Source organism: Bison bison, unplaced genomic scaffold (genome assembly GCF_000754665.1).
Source record: "Bison bison bison isolate TAMUID 2011002044 unplaced genomic scaffold, Bison_UMD1.0 scf7180017864245, whole genome shotgun sequence".
Lineage (NCBI taxonomy): Eukaryota > Metazoa > Chordata > Mammalia > Artiodactyla > Bovidae > Bison > Bison bison.
The window spans coordinates 2,067,850-2,091,391 of record NW_011494817.1 but is presented as its reverse complement, the minus strand read 5'-3'; the positions used below and the strand labels follow the sequence as shown (position 1 = coordinate 2,091,391).

At 38.8% G+C, this 23,542-nt stretch overlaps 1 protein-coding gene across 1 annotated transcript in view; it reads right to left on the bottom strand.

Moving 5' to 3' along the window:
- The window catches only part of TYR (tyrosinase), a 111,131-nt gene extending 87,868 nt beyond the window's left edge, over positions 1 to 23,263 (bottom strand). Inside the window, exons 1-2 of the mRNA XM_010847208.1 lie at positions 22,445 to 23,263; positions 12,687 to 12,903 (exon numbers count right to left, since the gene is read on the bottom strand). Coding sequence (XP_010845510.1) covers positions 12,687 to 12,903; positions 22,445 to 23,263 — 1,036 coding nt within the window. The remainder of the gene's footprint in view (positions 1 to 12,686; positions 12,904 to 22,444) is intronic.
- Between the last annotated feature and the right edge of the window lie 279 nt (positions 23,264 to 23,542).

Sequence of the window (23,542 nt, the reverse complement as noted above, 5' to 3'; positions counted from 1 at the left end):
ACTCTTAGAGAAAATAAGTCTTTGTTGATAAGTCCTTGTCAAGAGTCATAAAATGTTAGTAGGCCTTCTGGCCAGAAGATGATGTAAATCACCTAAACCATTTGTATACGATAAATTTGCAGGAAAGAAACCTTGGTTTTTGATAAGAATCAAAGACTGCTGACTTTGCATCCCCTATTATCCTCTATGTGTAACTTAGGGTATAAAATCCCCTGTTAAAAATAAAGCTACGGGCCTTGTTCACCAACGCTTGGTCTCCCCATGTCATTCTTCCCTTTAACTTCCAGCTGAGTCTCCATCTGGAGCGCAGAACCCACCACGCTTACTAATTATGCCTGGGCTTCTAAGACCCACTCGAGAAGGTGTCTAGGGTGAGGCACCTTCCACTATTCGAGAGGGCGCCTGCGGCCTACGTAAGTGGTGCAAACTTCTTGTCTTGAAGTTTTATTGGTCTCCCGCGTAAACCAAGCTACTCAGCTTCTTTTCTCCACTGAATTTTCCTACTGAGCTATCCTCATTCTATTGTTCTCTATATCTCTAATTAGCATATAAATAGTCGCCTAGGCCGTCTCTCCTTCGAATATCCTGGATCAGCTGGGGCTGGTCCCCAGCAGTATCCCATGAACAGAGGTGCCTGGCAGGCTGCAGTCCATGGGGTCGCAAAGAACTGGACACAACTGAAGTGACTTAGTACTTTCTCTAATGTAGCACTCCATATTATTTCAGGCTTTTTAAAAAGGGAACATTACCTTCTAATAAAAGAATCCCAATTCAAAGCAAATTCACTCAGACAATAATATCCAGGATACTTATTTAAATTTCTTACATATAATAGAAAGGATCCTATTTGCACTGAGAGTTTGAAGTAAAGAGAAAAAAGAATATTCTTCAGGTCAAATTAGTTGAATCAGCTCATTCAACTAAAAGGAGACAGGATGTCTCCTAAACTCATTGGAATAACTACTTCACTGAAGATGGTGCTTCAGCTTAATTTGTGAATATTAAATATTGCAAGAGTGTTGCGAGGATTAAGTGATATAGCATGTGGGAAATGAGAAGTCTGGCACACAGAGGATTTTATTATTATGATCAGGATCATTGCCTGATCAGAATATCAACAAAGTTGGATTTTATTGTTATTATTATGATCAGGATCATTGCCTGTTCAGAATATCAACAAGGTTGGCAAGGTGATAATTCTGGGGTGTTAAGTAATCCAGGCAAAGAAAGATTTTCCTGGTCTGCATGAACTCTTTCTCAAAATCTTCCACCTCATTCTAAGTCAGAGTACACCAATCTATACCAACCTACTTAGTTTTTTTATTTTCTCAGCACTGGTAAAGAAGATGGGTAAGGAAGAGCTTGAGCCTTGCCATCACTAGAATGGCTCATCGCACTTAACAAATCTCCTTGGCATTCTGGTTTACACAGTAGTTCTGTTTAATTTATATTTTGAGTTTGAGTGACCATTTCTGGATATACTAAGAAAGTCCATTTCTCAGGCAGGGAGACTGGAAACTAGAACATCCTTTGAGACATCATTGTGACCTGTCACTGACCTTTCTCTTCTGGTATGAACAGTTACCTTAAGACTTTATGCAAAATTTCAAAATTCCCATTATCTTTCATGAAAACCCAGAACTGACAATTTCCTAGACTGGCTTCCCTGGCAGCACAGTGGTAAAGAATCCACCTGTAATGCAGGAGGCCGCTTGCAACACAGGAGACTCAGGTTCGATCCCTGGCTCAGGAAGATCCTCTGGAGAAGGAAATGGCAACCCACTCCAGTATTCTTGCTTGGGAAATCCCATGGACAAAGGAGCCTGGTGGGCTACAGTCCCTGGGGTCACAAGAGTTGGACATGACTGAGAAACTAAACTACCACCAGACTGCTCCTCAAAAAATTCTGGCAAATGAAAAGGTAAGATACTTTCCAGTAGTCACAATAAAATAGAAAGGGTAGATAGACTGCATGAAAAAAAGATTCCAGAGAATCATAAAAGGGATTTTTTTAGAAGAGCTGCTACATAAACTAGATGTTTTAGTGTTGTACAGCTTAAGAGGACAAAACAAGGACCAATTATTAGAAGTCAATGGCAGAAGTTTCATAATTCTCAATCTGATGCTTACCTTTCTGCCTCCTAAAATAGTCACCAAGTGTTTATGATACTCTGTACTCTAGAGTCTACAAGATTTTCTATACTCCAACCAACTCATCTTCATCTCCTTCATCCTACCTTGGATAAAGTCCTCACCATTCATCATCCTCCCACAGCTTGTTGATTAGTATATTCTACACCTTCTATTGTTGTTTTTGTTCAGTCGTTAAGTGGTGTCCAATGCTTTGCTACCCCATGGACTGCAGCACGTTAGGCTTCTCTGTCCTTCACTATCTCTGAGTTTGCTCAAACTCATGTCCATGGAGTTAGTGATGCCATTCAAGCATTTCATCCTCTGTCACCCACTTTCTCCTCTTGCCCTCAGTCTTTCCCAACATCAGGGTCTTTTCCAGTGAGTCAACTTTTCGCATTAGGTGGCCAGAGTATTGGAGCTTCAGCTTAAGCATCAGTCCTTCCAATGAATATTCGAGGTTGATTTCCTTTAGGATTGACTGGTTTGATCTCCTCGCTGTCCAAGGGGCTCTCAAGAGTCTTCTCCAACACCACAGTTCAAAAGCATCAATTCTTTGGTGCTCAGCCTTCTTCACAGTCCAACTCTCACATCCATACATGACTACTGGAAAAACCATAGCTTTGACTATATGGACCTTTGCCAGCAAAGTGACATCTCTGCTTTATAATACACTGTCTTGGTTTGCCATAGCTTTTCTTCCAAGGAGCAAGCATCTTTTAATTTCATGGCTGCAGTCACCATCTACAGTGATTTTGGGGCCCAAGAAAATGAATCTGACACTGTTTCCATATTTTCCCCATCAATTTGCCATGAAGTGATAGGACTGGATGCCATGATCTTAGTTTTTTGAATGCTGAGTTTTAAGCCAGCTTTTTCACTCTCTTTCACATTCATCTAGAGGCTCTTTAGTTCTCATCACTTTTTGCCAGTTTAATGGTGTCATCTGCATACATGAGGTTGTTGATAATTTCTTCCAGCAATCTTGATTCCAACTTGTGCTTCACTCAGCCCAGCATTTTGCATGATGTTCTCTGCATATAAGTTAAATAAGCAGGGTGACAATATACAGCCTTGATGTACTCCTTTCCTAATTTTGAACCAGTCCCATATTCTATGTCCAGTTCTAACTGTTGCTTCTTGTCCTGCATACAGGTTTCTCAGGAGACAGGTAATGTGGTCTGGTATTCCCATCTCATTAAGAAGATTCCATAGATTTTGTGATCCAGTCAAGGGCTTTAGCATAGTCAGTGAAGCAGAAGTAGATTTTTTTTGGAATTCCCTTGCTTTTTCTCTGATCTGCCTTCTATATGTCTTTGCTATTTCTCACTATAAACATGGGCTTCCTTCATAGCTCAGTTGATAAAGAATCCATCCGCAATGCAGGAGACCCCAGTTCGATTCCAGGTTCGGGAAGATCTGCTGGAGAAGGGATAAGCTACCCACTTAAGTATCCTTGGGCTTCTGTTATGGCTCAGCTGGTAAAGAATCCACCTGCAAAGTGGGCGATCTGGCTTCAGTCCCTGAGTCGGGAAGATCCCCTGGAGAAGGGAAAGGCTACCCACTCCGGTATTCTGGCCTGGAGAATTCCATGGACTGTGTAGTCCATGGATTTGCAAATAGTTGGACATGACTGAGTTAATTTCACTTTCACTATAAACACTATTCTAGCCATATATATTTTATCCTTTTGTTTTATCTACACTTATGTTTTCATACTTCTGTTTCACTGCATAAGTTGTTCCCTCTACTAGAAATGCTTTTCCTTCCCTTCTTTTCTTGGTGAGAAATTACTGATATTTCAACTGTCAGTTCCAGTTTCACCAGCTTGGGAGATAGTTCTGGTTTAGCTCTGGGTTCCTATCTCATTTTATATTGACCATCATATTGTGTTTTCCTTGTGGATTTGTGTGATGTTTTCTCACTAGACAGTGAGCTTCTCAAGGTCAGAAAGTGTGTAAGAGTCATCTTTGTATATCTTTGAACTTTCATAATTTTCCATAGTACCAGTTGAATGCAATTAGATTTCATCTTAACCTAAAGAACTTCCTTTTTTTCCCTAATGAGATAGGTTGATCTGTATCCTTAAATGGTCACATAGACATACCATTAGAGTGGACATGTCAGCAAAATACGAGATGTTGAAATGAATATGTTGAGAAGAGTCTTTGAACTATAAGTCCCATGGTTCTATGCTGCAATGTGCTTGAAGCTGAAACATACCATTCAATTAGAGTTGTTCCTTGTTCCTGCACCTTCTTCTATTTTAAGTAACAGAAACTACTTTTGCTCTTTCCTCCTTGATTCTGGGAATTCACCCTGAAAAGCAATAGCTTTTATCTCCAGAAATGCTCCTTCCCTGAGTCAATCTCAAGAAATTTTCTTTTCTGTCCTTGCTCCTCCCTATGTTTTTCTCTATACCTCGCACATCATAATCTGTTTTCTCAGGACTCAGTCTATACTTTGCTTCTAAGCTAATTGTCAGAAAAATTAATGACTGATAACCAAGTTGTCAAAAACTAATTCCAGTTTAACATAATAATAGCTGCCATTTATTGAAAAAATCTTATATGTTCCTTACATGTATTATATTATTAAATCCTTACATGAACCCTGTAAGTTATTATTCTTATCTACATTTTCCAGATGATGACATTAAGGCCCTGAGAAGTTAAATAGCTTACTCAAGGTAACAGATGTAGGAAGTGGTAGAATTTAAATCAAATCCCAGTCACCTTGACTGCCTTTAACTACTTTGCTAAACTGCCAACCCATACCCATCCTCCAATATACACTCCAGTATGAATTTTGCATTAACATTATTATAAAGTGTGCAATGCAGCACACCATGGGTATCAGAGATTTGCACATGAGAAGATTCTTCTCTGAATCCATAGCCCATACTCCACAGGGACCACCTAATCAGAAGGCTACCTTTTATAATGCATGCTAATTTTTCTTTGCTTTCTGGGTATCTTTCATGCAATTCATAAATCGCACATCTTCAATCTTTAGCATTTAAATCTAAGAGGAAAGCTGCAGTTCCTCCATCCCAGGACTGACTGTGGGAATCTGTTTTATGGGAAGTACATTACATACCTCTAACAAGACCCCCCAAAAAAAAGAAAAGGCAGCAATAACTGTGAGGTTCAATCAAAACCCACAGTTCAACTCCACCTGCAATAATTGAGGGAGCAGAGAGTCTGTGCTCCAGCTTCTCCAGTCGTGTCCTCCTGGCAGCTGTACCCACTTGAGCACTCTCTGAAGTCCAAGACACCTCTGATCCTTAGCTCCTATCCTGGTTTTGAGATGAACTCTGTCTCTCCAGTGAGCAAACTAGTCTCTCGATCTTGATCTTTGTCTTTATCCTTCCCCAATGAAAGGAACCAATGTTTCTTGGAGATATGGCTGATTCCAGGCTTTGGGCAGTGTAGGCACAAGATGAATCTAGAATATTTTTTTGCACCAGAAAAAAAAAAGAAAACGCTAAAAATGATAGGTCATGAAACAGAGACAGAGCGTCACAAGAATCAGCTTAAAGGTATGCTCAGTGGTGAAATCTGGAACGGTTATTGTGCAGTGGGGAATCTGGGCCACACCTAGAGCAGGTGATCAAATTAATGTCTCCTAAGTGAGACATGTTCACCATGTACCTTCAGCTGTCATACTGTCTTAGAAAGACACAAAACCACTTCTATAAAATTCTGGCTAAGAATATACTACCTGGATCCATTCTGTTAAAAATTCTATTTAAAATGTGTTGTGTGCATGCTCAGTCATGTCCAACTCTTTGCAATTCCATGGACTACAACCACCAGGCTCCTCTGTCCATGGAGTTTTCCAGGCAAGAATACTGGAGTGGTTGCCATTTCCTACTCCAAGGGATCTTCCCGATCCAGGGACTGAACCCACATTTCCAGAGTCTCCTGCATTGGCAGGTAGGTTTTCTACCACTGAGTCACCTGGGAAGCCCACCCACTAAAAGTAGGAACATTTTATTTAAAATCGGGAGACTATATTCTCTAAAAATCATGAATCTCATTTAAGAAAAGGTTGTGAAGATATTTCAGATTAAAAGAAGCTCAAAGAGACAGAACAACTAAATGTCACCTGACCCTAGACTAGATCCTGTTACAGAGAAGAAAAAATGATATAAAGGATATTATTAGTGAATTAAAAATATTGCACTATAAACAGCAGATTAAAGCATTACACCTGTATAGAATTTACTGAAGTTGTTAACTGTTTTGTGCTTATATAAGAGAATGATACCGTGAAATATCCAAGGGTAAAGTATTCTTTACCCTTACAATGTATCTATGCAGTTTATCCTCAGATGGTTCAGAATAAGAAAGGTAAAAAAAAAAAAAGATAAAATGTAAACAGTAAGCGAATCTGAGTAGAAAGTATATGTGTGAATGAGAAAGAAAAAAAACTTAAAATGTAAACAGTAAGTGAATCTGAATAGAAAGCATATGTATGGTTTTTTACAGATTTTATTGTTGTAATTTTTCTGTAAGCTTAACATTATTTCTTAGTAAAAGTTTAAAGATAAGAATAAATAACTATGTCCCTTGTAAGGAAAAGCTCTTGGTGGTGGCTGAGATCAATGTTTTCTGACATCTTGCTACCAGTAAATAGGCTTCATACAATCGGTATAGACAAACTAAGTGTTGGGTTAAGTGCAATTGGAAGAGTTTTAGATAATATTTATGTTTTCATCATCAAACACACATTGAATATTTATTAATATTATGTTCTATAATGTCTTTTCTCTCCTCAAGAAAGAATAGTAGATTGTGTGTATGTCGGGAGCCGCATTGGGCATTACTGACAAAATAGAGGCACGGCCCTAAACCCCCTCCCTTTGTTCTGTAGGCACGGACCCGGAATGAAGGAGTTAGGCTTTGTGATTCTGACTTGTTTTTCCCTTTCCTCGGCTGAGTTGACTGAAGAGAATATTAAGGTGCTTATTGTTTTTGAGAGGAGCATGAGAAGGCATAAAGCCTTCTGCAGCTGTGCTCAAAGAATAATTCATAAAGTTAATCACTGACATTTGTTCAAGGACTTTTACAAAAAAGCATTCCAGGGTAAGCACATAGGCCACAGCTTGAGGCCATGGGAGGGATTGCTATCTGAAGCCCATTTGTGAGAAAAGTTTATGGCAAAGGAGTTTGCTGAATTTAGGGTTTCGGAATAATTAAAATAGTTAGAAGCTAAAGATTTAAGGATTGCTGTAGTGTTAGCATATTCTACTATAGCTTATAGAAATTAGGGACTTTAGAGATATTATTAGCTAGAAGCCCCTTCTAAGAAATGGTGAGCTTAGGATACTAGGGGCAAATAGGACTTAGAAAGACAAGAAATAAACTGAGGAATGTGGTCTGCAGCCCAGACATTAGCATGAGTTACAGTGTATTCACAAGGACACATGAGAAAAAGTAGATAAGAGAATCGCTGAGGAAGGAACTCCTTTTGAGGGGCAACAATGATTTTTGGAGAAAAATAAATCTGGGTCCATGGGAACTAAAAATATCAAACCTCTGACCTAATCCTTTTGTAAAAGTATAAAAGAGAATCATAAGCTTGAAATAAACAGGCAGTCCAATAAAACTGAGAGGCTGCCTCAGTTTCTCTCTTGCCGACACCGCTCACCCCTTCAGGCTGAATCCCTGGCTGCTGGAGCTGGACTCCGGCATGTGTACATAAGAATGCTTTATAGGAAAAAAATAATTTACAAACATAACTTATTAGTATTAACAAATTATTTACAATAAGCCTGATGTCCTCTACTGATTCTGCACATTAGAAACTTATTTGAAAGCCACTGGCTCTGTTGACATGACTCAAGCAGTTTTCTTTTTTGACTTGAGATCCAGAGAAATGAGGATCCCTACCTTATTTTTAAGATCAGCCCAATTTCCCAAATAACAAAATTCATGCTTTCTCCCAGTTAGAAAATATGTCTGAATAACCTGTAAACGTCTTGATCCCTGTCTCCTGTAAATGTCACAAACCTCCGTCCATAGATCTTCAGGCACTCTTTCAGATCTAATTCCTTGAATCTATTTGTCACTTCCACTGTATAATTGTAAGGGATTTGATTTAGGTCATACCTGAATGGTCTAGTGGTTTTCTTGACTTTCTTCAGTTTAAGTCTGAATTTGGCAATGAGGAGTTCATGGTCTGTGCCACAGTCAGTTCCTGGTCTTGTTTTTGCTGACTGTATAGAACTCCTCCATCTTTGGCTGTAAAGAATATAATCAATCTGATTTTGGTATTGACCATCTGGTGATGTCCACGTGTAGAGTCTTCTCTTGTGTTGTTGGAAGAGGGTGTTTGCTATGACCTGTGTGTTCTCTTAGCAAAACTCTGTTAGCCTTTGCCCTGTTCATACTGTACTTCAAGGCCAAATTTGCCTGTTACTCCAGGTATTTCTTGACTTCCTACTTTTGAAATCCACTCCCCTATAGTGAAAAGGACATCTGTTTTGGGGTGTTAGTTCTAGAAGGTCTTGTAGGTATTCATAGAACCATTCAATTTCAGCTTCTTCAGCATTACTGGTCAGGGCATAGATTTGGATTACTGTGATATTAGATGGTTTGCCTTGGAAATGAACAGAGATCATTATGTTGTTTTTGAGATTGCATCCAACTACTGCATTTCAGACTGGACATGGAACAATAGACTGGTTCCAAATAGGAGAAGGAATACGTCAAGGCTGTATATTGTCACCCTGCTTATTTAACTTATATGCAGAGTACATCATGAGAAACGCTGGGCTAGATGAAGCACAAGCTGAAATCAAGATTGCCTGGAGAAATATCAATAACTTCAGATATGCAGATGACAATACCCATATGGCAGAAAGTGAAGAAGGACTAAAGAGCCTCTTGACAAAAGTAAAAGAGGAGAGTGAAAAAGTTGGCTTAAAGATCAACATTCAGAAAACAAAGATCATGGCATCTGGTCCCATCACTTCATGGGAAATAGATGGGGAAACAGTGGAAACAGTGTCAGACTTTACCTTTTTGGGCTCCAAAATCACTGCAGATGGTGACTGCAGCCATAAAATTAAAAGATGCTTACTCCTTGGAAGAAAAGTTATGACCAATCTAGACAGCATATTAAAAAGCAGAGACATTACTTTGCCAACAAAGGTTCGTCTAGTCAAGGCTATGGTTTTTCCTGTGGTAATGTATGGATGTGAGTTGGACTGTGAAGAAGGCTGAGCACCGAAGAATTTATGCTTTTGAACTGTTGTGTTGGAGTAGACTCTTGAGAGTCCTTTGGACTGCAAGGAGATCCAACCAGTCCATCCTAAAGGAGATCAGTCCTGAGTGTTCATTGGAAAGTTTGATGTTGAAGCTGAAACTCCAATACTTTTGGCCACCTCATGCGAAGAGTTGACTCATTGGAAAAGACCCTGATGCTGGGAAAGATTGAGAGAAGGAGGTGAAGGGGAAGACAGAGGATGAGATGGTTGGGTGGCATCACCCACTCAATGGACGTGAGTTTGTGTAGGATCTGGGAGTTGGTGACGGACAGGGAGGCCTGGCATGCTGCAGTTCATGGGGTCTCAAAGAGTTGGACACGACTGAGCGACTGAACTGAACTGAACTGCATTTCAGAATCTTTTGTTGACTACGATGGCTACTCCATTTCTTCTAAGGGATTCTTGCCCAAAGTAGTAGATATAATGGCCATGTGAGTTAAATTTACCCATTCCAGTCCATTTTAGTTCACTGGTTCCAAATAGGGAAAGGAGTACATCAAGGCTGTATATTGTCATCCTGCTTATTTTACTTATATGCAGAGTATATCATGAGAAATGCTGGGCTGGATGAAGCACAAGCTGAAATCAAGATTTCCAGGAGAAATATCAATAACCTCAGATATGCAGACGACACCACCCTTATGGTAGAAAGTGAAGAAGAACTAAAGAGCCTCTTGACGAAAGTGAAAGAAGAGAGTGAAAATGTTGGCTTAAAGCTCAACATTCAGAAAACTAAGATCATGGCATTCGTCCCATCACTTCTTGGCAAATAGATGGGGAAACAGCGAGAGACTTTATTTTTCTGGGCTCCAAAGTCACTGCAGATGGTGACTGCAGCCATGAAATTAAATGATGCTTGCTCCTTGGAAGACAAGTTATGACCAACCTAGACAGCATATTAAAAAGCAGAGACATTACTTTGCCAAGAAAGCTTTGTCTTGTCAAGGCTGTAGTTTTTCTAGTAGTCATGTATGGATGTGAGAGTTGGACTATAAGAAAGCTGAGTGCCAAAGAATTGATGCTTTTGAACTGTGGTGTTGGATAAGACTTTTGAGGGTCCCTTGGACTGCAAGGAGATCCAACCAGTCCATCCTACATGAAATCAGTCCCGAATATTCCTTGTAAGGACTGATGCTGAAGCTGAAATTCCAATACTTTGGCCACCTGATGCACAGAACTGACTCATTTGAAAAGACCCTGATGCTGGAAAAGATTGAAGGCAAGAGGAGAAGGGGATGACAGAGGATGAGATGGCTGGATTCATCACCATCACTGACTCAATGGACATGAGTCTGAGTAAACTCTGGATGTTGGTGATGAACAGGGAGGCCTGGCGTGCTGCAGTCCATGGGGTCGCAGAGAGTCAAACACAACTTAGCGACTGAACTGACTGAGGCTGCAATGGACTGTAATTCCCTTAAGAATCAAGTCCTGCTTTATAATGTCTTTAAGTCAACATCTGGAATCTAGCTATTAACCCCACAAAATCCAACAGTGTGCCCAGTCGTCCCATGCGGTGACTGCCAACTTGTCTGTGTGCCTTTCTCTTAGTTGTAGCTTCAGACTCTTGTGTACCATACAGTGCCTTCTCGTGTTATGTTATTGTAGGACCAGCTTGATATTTGGCCTTCAGGAAATGTTCAACTCACTCAGGGTCATCAGAGTGCAATAGAAAGGACTCTTGGATTTTGGCACTTGGCAAATCCAGGAATATATTTAGCTCTGTTGCTGCTGCTGCTGCTGCTAAGTCGCTTCAGTCGTGTCCGACTCTGTGCGACCCCAGAGATGGCAGCCCACTCGGCTCCCCTGTCCCTGGGATTCTCCAGGCAAGAACACTGGAGTGGGTTGCCATTTCCTTCTCCAATGCATGAAAGTGAAAAGTGAAAGTGAAGTTGCTCACTCGTGTCCAACTCCTAGCGACCCCATGGACTGCAGCCTACCAGGCTCCTCTGTCCATGGGATTTTCCAGGCAAGAGTACTGGAGTGGGGTGCCATTGCCTTCTCCGATATTTAGCTCTGCCACTTAGCAAATGGATGGTAGCCAAAGTACTTAATATCTCTGATCTTGTTTCCTCTCTTTAAATTGGAAATAACAATGCTACTTCCTCAGAGGATGGTTGTAAGAATTGTGACAGTGCTACACAGAATCTTTGGTATGGTGACTTGCACATGGTGATTATTGGAAAACATTAATTACTAACACTATTTAAGGAAAATAAACAAAATTTTTATTTTAATAGCTGCACCATGTTCTCTTTAGTGTGATACTCTTCTTATTTAAATTCTTCTGGGAAAAAGCAAGGCTCTAAGGTGTTCGGGATTAAAAGAATCCAGGAAAATGAAAGAGACAATGAAACTATCCTGCGTAGCTCAGCAACAGAAGTTAGAGGACACAGCAGAAACCACAATGACGAGAATCAAGTGAAAAGTCAAGGAGGTTAAGGAGGAAATAGGAAAAGAGAAAGTTTCATCTCCACGATAAGGTACCAGAGAGATAAAATATCTAGTGGTAAATTTTGAGTATCTGCCTTGCCACGAATTGGCAGCCTTTGTCTTCCTGGAACTCAAATTAAATCTGTAACTTGAGTGAATGTTCCTATTTTCTCTGTTTGTAGGCTTGTTTCCACAGTGAAAATTGAAGTGGCGGAGATGAGTTCTCATGACTGAGATGTCGCTGAGCAGAGAAGGATGAACAGGTACTTAAGGGAAGGTGCAAGCAAGGTTGAGAGCTTTGCAGGAGAAGTAAGTAGGCCTTAGAAGAGGCTATGAGAGGGGATCTCTGATAAAGCACAGAAAACTTGAGGGATAACAGGATGGGACCTTAACCTGACCTCTGGATTTTATCCTTATTATAGTTAAGAACATGGACTTGTCTCAAAGAAGCTTGTGTTCAGAATATTTTAAACTAGATAAAAATACTAAAAGTTAGAAAAATATGATAGGTCCCCAGTCCTCTATCTATGATTCCAAAATACAACAGTTCTAACAATGTGTTGTTTTGTTTGGCACCCATAAAGTGGTGAAACCTGACTTTATTCTCCAGTAGGCTGCCTATTGTTTCTGTTTATTGCCACGGTAGGTATAGTCATACAATTTGCTGAAGAGTTATTCATGTTTTGGAATATGTGTGCCACCCACGTTCTGCTAGAGTGATTGGTTTTATTTATATTATCATATTCTCAAACACTTCTGGGCCCAGGGTTTTGGATAAGAGTTTGTAAACATAAATTCAGAAAAAAGGAAAATTTAAATGAGTGAAAAAAAAAGAAAAAGCATTTACCTTCCAGGGTATTTCTAAAGCTGAAATTGGCAGCTTTATCCATGGAACCTGATTCATACTGGGTCAAACTCAGGCAAAACTCCACATCAGCCGAGGAGGGGAGCCTCGGGGTCCTGGCTTTGTCGTGGTTTCCAGGATTGCGCAGTAATGGTCCCTCAGACGTCCCGTTGCATAAAGCCTGGCGACTGTTGTACTCCTCCAGTCTGCTGCAGACGATCTGCACAGAACGCCTTTGTGTTAAGAGTTTTGTAAAAGGGGGAAGGTAGGGAGGTTGGGATTCCTTATTTGGATTTTGGATATTTGGAAGTCTAATCATCAGGAGATTCATGTCTTAAATTGTTGAAGGAAGCAGCTTTCTGACGCTTGCAGAGTAACTGTAACCCATGAAAGTTACAGTTCAGACCACAGTTCTAGTCTTGCATCTACCACTTAAGAAAATAAATTCCACAGATCTCATCTAACAAATAATAATAATTACTTCATATAATTGTTGTCAAATATTTGTTAGGAAAATTAACTTGACAAACATTTGCTAAACATCCACTGTGTATCTTCACTGGGCATATGCCTGTGAAGCTAGCCATGGCCCAGAGTTTAGGTCTGTACCCTCTTCTTTTAATTCTTCCTCTATCTGCCTCCTTGGCTATAATAACCAGTTTCATGGCTTACATGCCACTGCATGATAAGAACTTTACAATTCCTATCTCAAGTTCAAAAGCTCTCTTCTGAGCTCTAACCCTGTATATCCACCTCTGACTTCATATTTCAGTGTTATCTCACAGGCATGTCAAATGTAGTATTTCAAAAAAAAAATTGCTCCTTCATAATAGCTAATAAGGGGAAAAATCTGAAAAAAGATATATATGCACATATAACTGAATCACTTTGGGGTACACCTGAAACTAGCACAACACTGTAAATCAACTATGTTGTTATTATTGTTTAGTTGCTAAGCTGTGTTTGAATCTTTGACCCCATGGACTTCAGCCCACCAGGCTCCTCTGTCCATGGGATTTCCCACCAAAGGATACTGGAGTGGGTTGTCATTTCCTTCTCCATGGGATCTTCCTGACCCAGGGATCAAACCTGTGTCCCCTGCACTGGCAAGTGTGTTCTTTACTACTGAGCCACTTTACTATAAAAATTAAATGTAAAAAGAAGTTAAAAAATGAAAAAAACTTGAAATTAAAACAAGGTTAAAGAATTGTATTCCTCTCCCTATACTTCCAGTCATATCAACTATCCTGAAACTTAAACCAGAAGTCCATAAATCTTCATTTTATAGCCAAAGACTGTTCTCATCTGTATTTTGTTCCCCTTTATTTTTCGCATTGAAATCATCAGCCAAACTTATCAATTCTACCTCCAGAATACATCTTGAATCTCTATTTGTTTACAAATTAGACCAAGTCAGACTGGCTACTCTTCTCTGCGCATCACCTGTGCTTCTCCATCCCATGCCTTTGTTTCTACCTAAGCACATCCATTCCTTACCATTTATCTGATATTCTACTTAGTCTTCAAGGTTAAATCAATATTTTGTAAAAAAAATGAAAAGGTCAACTATGACTTAAAAATTCAAAATTGTCCAACTCTAAAATCTGAAGAAGTTTGAGATACTTCGCCAAATTGCTTTGCCTACAATTTCGTCTATATGTGAAAGTCACTCAGTCATCTCGGACTCTTTGTGACTCCATGGGCTGTAGCCTGCCAGGCTCCTCTGTCCGTGGAATTCTCCAGGCCAGAGTACTGGGGTGGTTAGCTGTTCCTTTCTCCAGGGTATCTTCCCAATCCAGGGATTGAACCCAGGTCTCCAACGTTGCAGGAGGATTCTTTACTGTCTGAGCCACCAGGGAAGCCCCAAAATACTGGAGTGGGCAGCCTATCCCTTCTCCAGGAGATCTTCCTGACCCAGGAATCGAACTGAGGTCACCTGCATTACAGGTGGATTCTTTACCATCTGAGTTACCAGGGAAGTGCTCACTTATATGCTGGCAGAAGAATAAACTATGATCAAAATATTTGACAAGTCAAAAGGAGTTCTTTTGATAAATACAAAATAAAAATTCTAAGTGATTAAAAATATCACATTATAATTTAATTAGCAGATTTTTTTTCTCAGTGGTATGTAAGTTAATTCCTCAACTTAAAATCATTGATGCCTTAAATTCCATGAAGGCAATTAAACAGGTAGCAAGATAACAAACTTAAACCAAAGCATAAAGTATAGGAGAGCTCACCTTGCCATTTGTGACTATTCACAATGGCACTTAATCCATAAGAGGCCTGTGCCCACTGAGTAGATAATAAGGTTGTTTGTCAAACTCAAACTTGACTCATTTTAATCTCCCTTGATAGTCAGTAGCACATCCTTTTAAAATAATATCTCCATGAAGATAACTTTCTTTTTTTTTTCAATTGTGTTCTTCCCCAGAATCTAGAATAGAGATGCTATAAATATTTGATGGAATAATAAAAAAAAATATCAATGGAAGAATCCGTGACTCTTCAACTACCAACATGTGTTGAACACCACTTTTTCCTAGTTCTGTTATTGGTACCAACATTGGCCCTAAAAGATATTTTCAAAAATGTATCATTTGTGTTAAACATATATTGAGTCCTCACTCTCAACAGGAAAGGCATCTCTGTGTACACTTTCTAAAATTCACAAATCGCCTTGTAGGTTGATATCATTTTATTCCTATTTTAATGATAAGGAAGCTGAGTGTGGAAGTGTGTAAGAGGCTGGTAGGATCTAAAGCCCTGTATCATGATTAATTTATGGGCAACAGGCAAGGTACATGGAACAAAACTTTAAAAGTGAGTCTTCCTGCTTAACTGTTTATATCACTGTTAAGAATAATCAAGGTAATCCTATCAGTGTCCTACTCCAGTGAGTTGGCAATCTATAAGAATGTAAAATCAAGTTATGTTGTTGTGCTCAGTCGCTTCAGTCATGTCCAGCTCTGCAATGCCATGGACTACAGCCCACCAGGCTCCTCTGTCCATTTCTCCAGGCAAGAATATTGGAGTGGGTTGCCATGCCCTCCTCCAGGGGATCTTCCCAACCTTGGGATCACACCTGCATCTCATGTCTCCTGCATGGGCAGGCAGGTTCTTTACCACAAATGCCATCAAGTAAAATCACCATCAAATAGAACTGAATGAGCCTTGCTCCCCAGGAATGGCTGCTACTATGTTACACAACAGACACTTGGAGAAGCTTTTAATTTCCAGTCACAAAGATATCACTTACTAAATCAAGGGCTGTGTGTTAGAAAAAAAGTAGGTTCCACATTCACATTGGTGTGGGCTTCAGTTCTGGCTCAGCGACTTACTAGCAATGTGTCAATGAATATATTATTTAGGCTTGCTAAGTCTCAATTTCTTCAACTGTAATACGAAATAATAAATATAATGTTAATATATATCATATTTACATGTGTTTATTTTTAAAATATACTTAAACACATTATTCATATTTAAATATGCATTAAATATATATAACAGACTAGTTCAAAATTGGGAAAGGAGTACATCAAGGCTGTATATTGTTATCTTGCTTATTTAACTTATATCAGAGTACATCATGTGAAATATCAATAACCTCAGATATGCAAATGATACCACCCTTATGGCAGAAAGTGAACCAAAGAGCTTCTTGATAAAGGTGAAAGAAGAGAGTGAAAAAGCTTACTTAAAACTCAACATTCAGAAATCTAAGACCATGCATCCAGTCCCATCAGTTCATGGCAAAACAGTGGAAACAGTGACAGACTTTATTTCCTTGGGCTCTAAAATCACTGCAGACGGTGACTGCAGCCAAGAAGTTAAAAGACACTTGCTCCTTGGAAGAAAAGCTATGACAAACCTAGACAGCATATTGAAAAGCAGAAACATTACTTTACTTTGGGGGATACTGAAGGACAGGGAATCCTGGTGCATGCAGTCCATGGGGTAGCAAATAGTCAGATACAACTTAGGGATGGAACAACAACAATTTTTGCATTAAATGTAATATATTGGATCCCTTTATAGTGTTAATTAACTACCCATCACAGCATGTATATAGATGGAAGCATTTTCATTCCTGTTTGAAAAATAAATCATACCCAGATATTTTTAAAAGATCTAAAAAATCCTACTGCCTAGAAGACTCCTGCAGTAGACTCAGTTAAATTAGAGAGGTTTGAATGAAACTATTTTACTTAAATTACAACTGCCAAGTGACTAAATGTTCAGATGGCTAAATGTCTTAGTAACAAGGAGTAAATCTACCCCAGTTCCAGAAATAATTTGAAATAAATCTCAAATTATTGTTCTTATATTTGATATAAAAGGGGAGGCAGGGTAGGAGAAAGTATTAGCACTAGCTATCATCATGGAGATTGCAATCAGACATGGTTTCCAAACTGAGCAAATTACATAATCTCCTACTATCAAGGTTTTTCATCTGTAAATGGGGACTATAACAACTTTTTATGAAGGATCCAATAATTTTACCTATGTAAAGCACTTAGTATATAATGCCAAGTAGAGAGTGTTTAATAATGACAGCTATTATATTATTATTGCATACAAGACTATTGGACAGGCCACCAAATTGTTAACCCTGACTCTATTACACAGGATGAATAATCATTATTATAATAGCTATCATCAATATATCATATGAGGATATATTGTGATAATAATTCCATACTTAAAATTCAAAGAATATGTCAGATACTAAACTAGTCATTTTACATTAACAGTTTTCATTGAATCCCTTCAGGATAATGCTTTAAAATATATTATTCTAATTTTCAGGGGGAAAAGGTCTCAGATAATTAAGTAACTTTTCCAGGATCTTGTAGCTAAGTGAGTTACAAAAGTCATGTTTTTATGGCTCAAAAGCCTATCCCCTTCCACTTCATTAATCTGCTTTCCATTCAGCTTAGTATTTTCATTAGCACAGAAAGCACACATATATCTTAATTGCACCCCATTTTTTTCTGTTGAGAAAAGAAGCCAAAGGTCAAAGATTACAAATAACTTGTCCAATATCATCTGACAAGTGGCAGAGGTAGAATCTGGTGACAAAAGTCTTCTGGTGAGGAATTTGTTCTTTTTCTGTTTCAACAAAGGTGACTTATATAATGTAGAGAAAAATCAAGTGTCCCAAGTCAAATGAAAAAAAAAAAAAAAGAAGAAATGGATTAATGGAGAAGGTGAGCTTAGTGTTCTCTTAAACTTAAAGAAATAGCAGGAAAAAAAGCCCAGTTATTAAAAGCGTTAGGAGCAAAAATTCTATTATGGCATTAGAGGTTTATCTAAAAGAATGTAAAACATATGACATTCCACAGAATCTTTTTCATAAAGAAAAAAAGAGAAGCTGTTATTTCACAGAGCTATTGCCATGGTTACCTAAAACCCATGACTCTCTGCTGAAATGTAACTTTTTTTCTTCCTACTGTTTGCTTCCATGTGATGTGCTTTTCACCTGATGAGTGAATTCCCTGGCCATACTTCACTCATGTCCATCATCTCGAAATGTTTTTTCCTCTTTATTTTGATCCATCATAACAGCTCTTCTTGAAATACCTTTTCTTCTTACAGCTAGCTCATCTGCTGCTTGCATAACATTGGATCTAATTGTGTTGAGCACAATTCGCCGCACCCCCCACCTCCAAAATCAGTGAACTGCTTTAATTCAGGAGCACTTTAAACATGCTTCTAGTTTATAGGCTCTTGGAATTAAACAAACCAAAAAATAAATAAATAAATGAACAAATATACAGAAGATATGAATACTGAAAATAAGCTTTCTATAAAAAGTAACATTTAGTAATTAAGTAATGCTTTTTAATGTATTACTTTATTTAATGATAAACCTTGTCAGTAAATATTATTAGTCTCACTTAAAACTCAGATTGGGTTATAACATGCTTGATCTTCTCTATGTGTGCTTTCTTTTTTTGCACACACACAAACACACACCTAGAGAAAGCTACCAAAAATGTTTTATTCCAGATTATTAGTTGCTGCTTATTTTTGGCATCATTGTTTTCTTGGTCTTGGTTATCCAGTGGTTAAGGTTATGGTTATGGTTTAAGGTTCCAGAAATCTAGCTATGTCTATACAGAGTTTAGTTTTTTATGTGTGTTAGCACTGGAGCTAATGTTTCTATGGTTTTCAATTTTGTTCAATTTAGCATATACTGATAAAGCCCATTCTATGTATATATTATGTTCCTGGGTTCTGTGGATATAAAAATAAATTAGAAATGGTTTCTACATTGGAACAGTTGGCAGTCTGTTAGATAAAGACAGGTCTGAAAACCTGAAGAATTATAGTTAGTATGTTATAAAATCTGTACAAAGTGTAATGATAGTACACAAGGGTGAAGGTCAATTCTACCTGAATAAGGGCTGTGAATAAATAAACACCTAATGGAATATTTTCACTATAAAGTGAATGAAAGGGACTACTTCAGAATATCTGCCGCAGTTGTGTAACTGAACTTTAAGAGAGTTAAAGCGACTACAAGTCAGAATTTACATCCATGAATTAGCGGCTCTTTTGATCCTTTCTCAGCCTAAATGGCCCTTTATAAATAGGAAACTGCGTGGTTGACTTGAAATAGCACTGGAGTCAAAGGCACTGGTTTTTTCTGTCCTCAGCTGTGTCACCTTAGGCAAAGTATTTTACCTTTGGGGGCCTCACTATGTTTTACAAAATGTAGGTACAACACTACAGACCAATTGCGGTCTCTCAGCTAAGCGTTAATAAATTCAGTGAATTTCTGAAAACTCCATTTTTTGTGTGTGAAGTAAAAGATATTTTAAATCAAGAAAAAGCAGAAGGTATTTTTTTTTTTTTTACCAAAGGGGCTGAATATAACTACTTAGGAAGATATTAATGAATTCACCAAGTGTGGAAGATATTTAGTCTCACCATCTCACACAGTCTAGTTTTTTATTTGAGTGTTCGATTCAGGCAAAAGCATTTCAATTAGTGATATGTTTATTATAGAACCTAAGTCTGTAAAGTGAAAAAGATACCAAAACAATTTCCATATTAATTAAATCAGTCATTCTTAGGGCTGGCTCTGCATTAGAATTACAGTAGAAAGTTTTAAAAATACAGATGCTTGAACTTCACAGTGGACCTCCTGAATATGATTTTCTGGCAGAAGGTAGATGGTGGAGCACATAAAAGTTTTTAAGTTCTTAAGTGAGTGATTTAGAAGATACTGAGAATGGCTGCATTGTTGTTGTTGTTCCGTTGCAGAGTCATGTCCCACTCTTTGCGACCCCATGGGCTGTAGCATGCTAGGCTTCCCTGTCCTTCCCTATCTCTCGGAGTTAGGTCAGTTGCATTGATTTAATTGCATTAAATAGATATAAATAACTGATCTTCATTTTTAAAGGACTTTAACCAGAAATGTGCAAAGGAATGGAAACAGCCAACTAGAACTGAGTTTGACTGTAACCACAGGTAGCAACACTGCTCACAGCAGGTGGGCATAAATGTTCACTCATTCCACCTTCCTTATTGTTTGCTCACTTTTCTTCAGTGGTCTTTGTCCCCTGTATTTCCTAATTTTATTTTTAATACCAGTTACTCCACAGTGGTTTAATCATAGAATGATATTAAATCTAATGCTGCAACTATTTTAACCTAGTGTTTACATACTAGACACACAAAAAACTGTTTAGAAGTAAAATTGAATATAATCATAAAGAAAAAAGAGAAAAATTCCACTCAATAATCAATAAATGAATAGAAAAAGTTAACATAATTTGGTACTTCTCATGTAATTAAGTGGCTTCCCAGGTAGCCAGTGGGAAGCCAGTGAGCCAGTGGCTCAGTGGTAAAGAATCTGCCACCCAATACAGGAGATGCAGGAGACATGGGTTCAATCCCTTGGTCAGGAAGATCTCCTGAAGGAGGAAATGACAACCCACTCCAGTATTTTTGCCTCAGAAATTTCATGGACAGAGGATGCTGGCAAGCTACAGCCTGTGGGGTCACAAAGAGTTGTACACAACTGAGCACACACACACACAAATACATGTAATTAAATACCAATTAGTATTTGTCTATGAAGCTTCAGTGTGGATGTTGTAACTTTTTGGTAATTTAGATAATCCACCAGTTTTTCTAGGTCAAGACAAGCTGTACAGTTAAGGAAAGCATTATAACTAACTGAAAAATCCCATGTTCAAGCTTAACAGTATTTTAAGCAGTAACAGAGGATGTGAGAGTTAGATGAGTTTTGCACTATATAGATTAAGGTAGGAGGTCTGAAGGCTTATTGAAATAGATTTTTTGGAAGCACATTTTTTCCAGCCTTTCCTGCACAAATACACTCCTTGCTTTTGGTAAATAGCTGACATTAGTGACACCAGATATTACAGTGGCCATTTTCAATGAGTTTCAATAGGTCCATTTGGAAGTTGTAGTAACTTAGTGTGGGGTTTGGGGGGTGGGGGTGGGGGAGGGGGAATGTTTGGGAAGCAGTTCACATTTCAAAATTGCAGAGTTCAGGTGAGAAGGCAAGATTCTTCCCATCTTATTTAAATATTGAGCTTATTTCCATAAAGCATGGCTAGTCAAAAGTGCTGTGTTAGAAATGGTTGGAACACAGGCAGACAAGTATTCCTTCTATCTTATAGTTTTAAAATAATAAATAATTAAAAGCATATTTCTTTTGTTACCTTTTGCCCCTAATCCAAGTGAAAAAATCAGAATAGGAAAAATAGAAATTAAATTTCAAAATAGCGATCTCTTATCCTATACCTCAAAAGTTTACACAGGTTTAAGGAAAATGCTTATTTCTTCTGCATCCTATTTTAAAAAGTGAGTCAGGATGGGTCAGATCCTTTGGCTAAAGATATCATCACAGATAGGTCCTTGGAAATAGTATAGTGTGGTTGTGCAACCAGGCTAGCTGAGAAAAAATTTTGTCTCTGCTACTTACTAGCTTTGATATCCTGTACAAGTTACATAATATCTCTAAACCTCAGTTGTTGTTTTTTTTAAAATCTTTAACATGGGGAAGGTTAGTAAGATTATTAAATGAATTAATGCACAAAACCACTCAGAATAGGGCCTCACACTTGCTAATCGATCAATGAATATTAGCTATTTTCATTGTTTACCTGTTTAAGCCTGAGTATTCATATTTTTTTAAAAGAAGATTTAATCTAAGTAATATTCCCCTAAATTCCTAATGGTAATAATCACTATAGACATTTAGTAAATGATGTCTTCCCAGGACCCTCCTTTGAATATTCTTATCAATAGGGATCCTGGGATATGGCCAGAGATTTGTATTTTCAATTTATACACTGAATTTTATTGGGAATAAAATTTCAGAAATATTGACCTAAATCATTTTTTTTACTTAATCATCTAAATACTCATTCATCCATTGGTTCAACAAATACTTCATGAGCTCTTACAATTTGCCTGGCATCGTATTATGTGCTAGGAGATAGAGTGATGAACCAAGGACTTTTTATTCATTAGATTTTAGGACCCAAGTACAGGATATTGGACAAAGAACCGCACAAATCTCTATGGAACTGCAATTGTGAAGTGTGCTATAAAGGAAAATTATAAAGTATGTTGAGAGCTTTTGACAGGGGACATTTTCTAGGCTTGGCAGGAGAATAACAGATGGAAAAGGAGGTTTCTGAAGACCTGCCAGAAGAAGTGGTGGCTAAGGTTCTTTTAAGCTTTGATACTGTATGTCCTGCACACCTTACCTGCCAAGAGGAGAAGAAGGATGCTGGGCTGAGTAGATTAGGGTTTGCAGGGTTGCGCCCTCCCATGTACTCATCTGTGCAAACGTCACAGTTTTCTGCATCTCTCCAGTCCCAGTATGGAATCGTGAAGTTCTCATCCCCGGTCAGCTTCTGGATTTCCTGTTCCCACAGCAGCAGGAAGAGTCTATGCCAAGGCAGGAAACCTGGGGCTTCATGAGCAAAATCAATGTCTCTCCAGACTTCAGAGTCCCCAAGCAGCGTGTCCCTTGACACATAATAATGCATCCAGACAAAGAGGTCATAAACACTGACGTCATTAAACAGAGGTGTTGTTCCATGATTCATTTGGCCATAGGTGCCCGTGGGGATGACGTAGTCTGGGCTGGTGGTATGTTTTGCCAAAGTGAGATAGGCAAGAAATTTGTTCTTCTCTGGAACACTCAAATCAAAGATGTTTCTTCTCACCAAAAGTCGCCTTTCTGTGCAGCGGGGTCCCCTAAATCCAAACTTACAACTTCCGCAATTGAATCCCATGAAGTTGCCAAAGCACTGGCAGGTTCTGTTATAAAAGATGGAGGGCCAAGACTCGCGGTCGTCCACCCCCGTGAAGGGGAACTGAGGTCCGAGTGGTGCCGTGGACAGAATCACGTCCTGGCAGGAGCCCCTGCCTGACAGCCAGCCACAGGGGCTCCCATCGCCCGCCCAGGGCGGGCAGCACTCCTTCTCCGTCAGGCTCTTGGAGGAGGCACAGGCTCGAGGGAAGTGGCCAGCGGAGGTTCGGAAACTCCACAGTAGGCAGTACACGGCAGCCAGGAGCATTCTTCCTCCGGTCCTCACACGGTCTGCCTGAGCTGGTTAATGGAGCCACACTCTTCCCTTTCCAGCTCCCCACTCAGTGACTATCACATGTTTTGGCTAAGATCTATATAATACCACTCCCACCTCCCGCATTAAACCCTCTCAGCCTTTATCTAAGCTTTCATCTTCTGAAAACCACATGACTAACTTTTCTCTGGAGTTGGCATATATCCCATCAGTGGGATAGGCCTATGTTAAAGTCAGAAACACTATTCACCATTAATAGTTTAAGTCTTATGG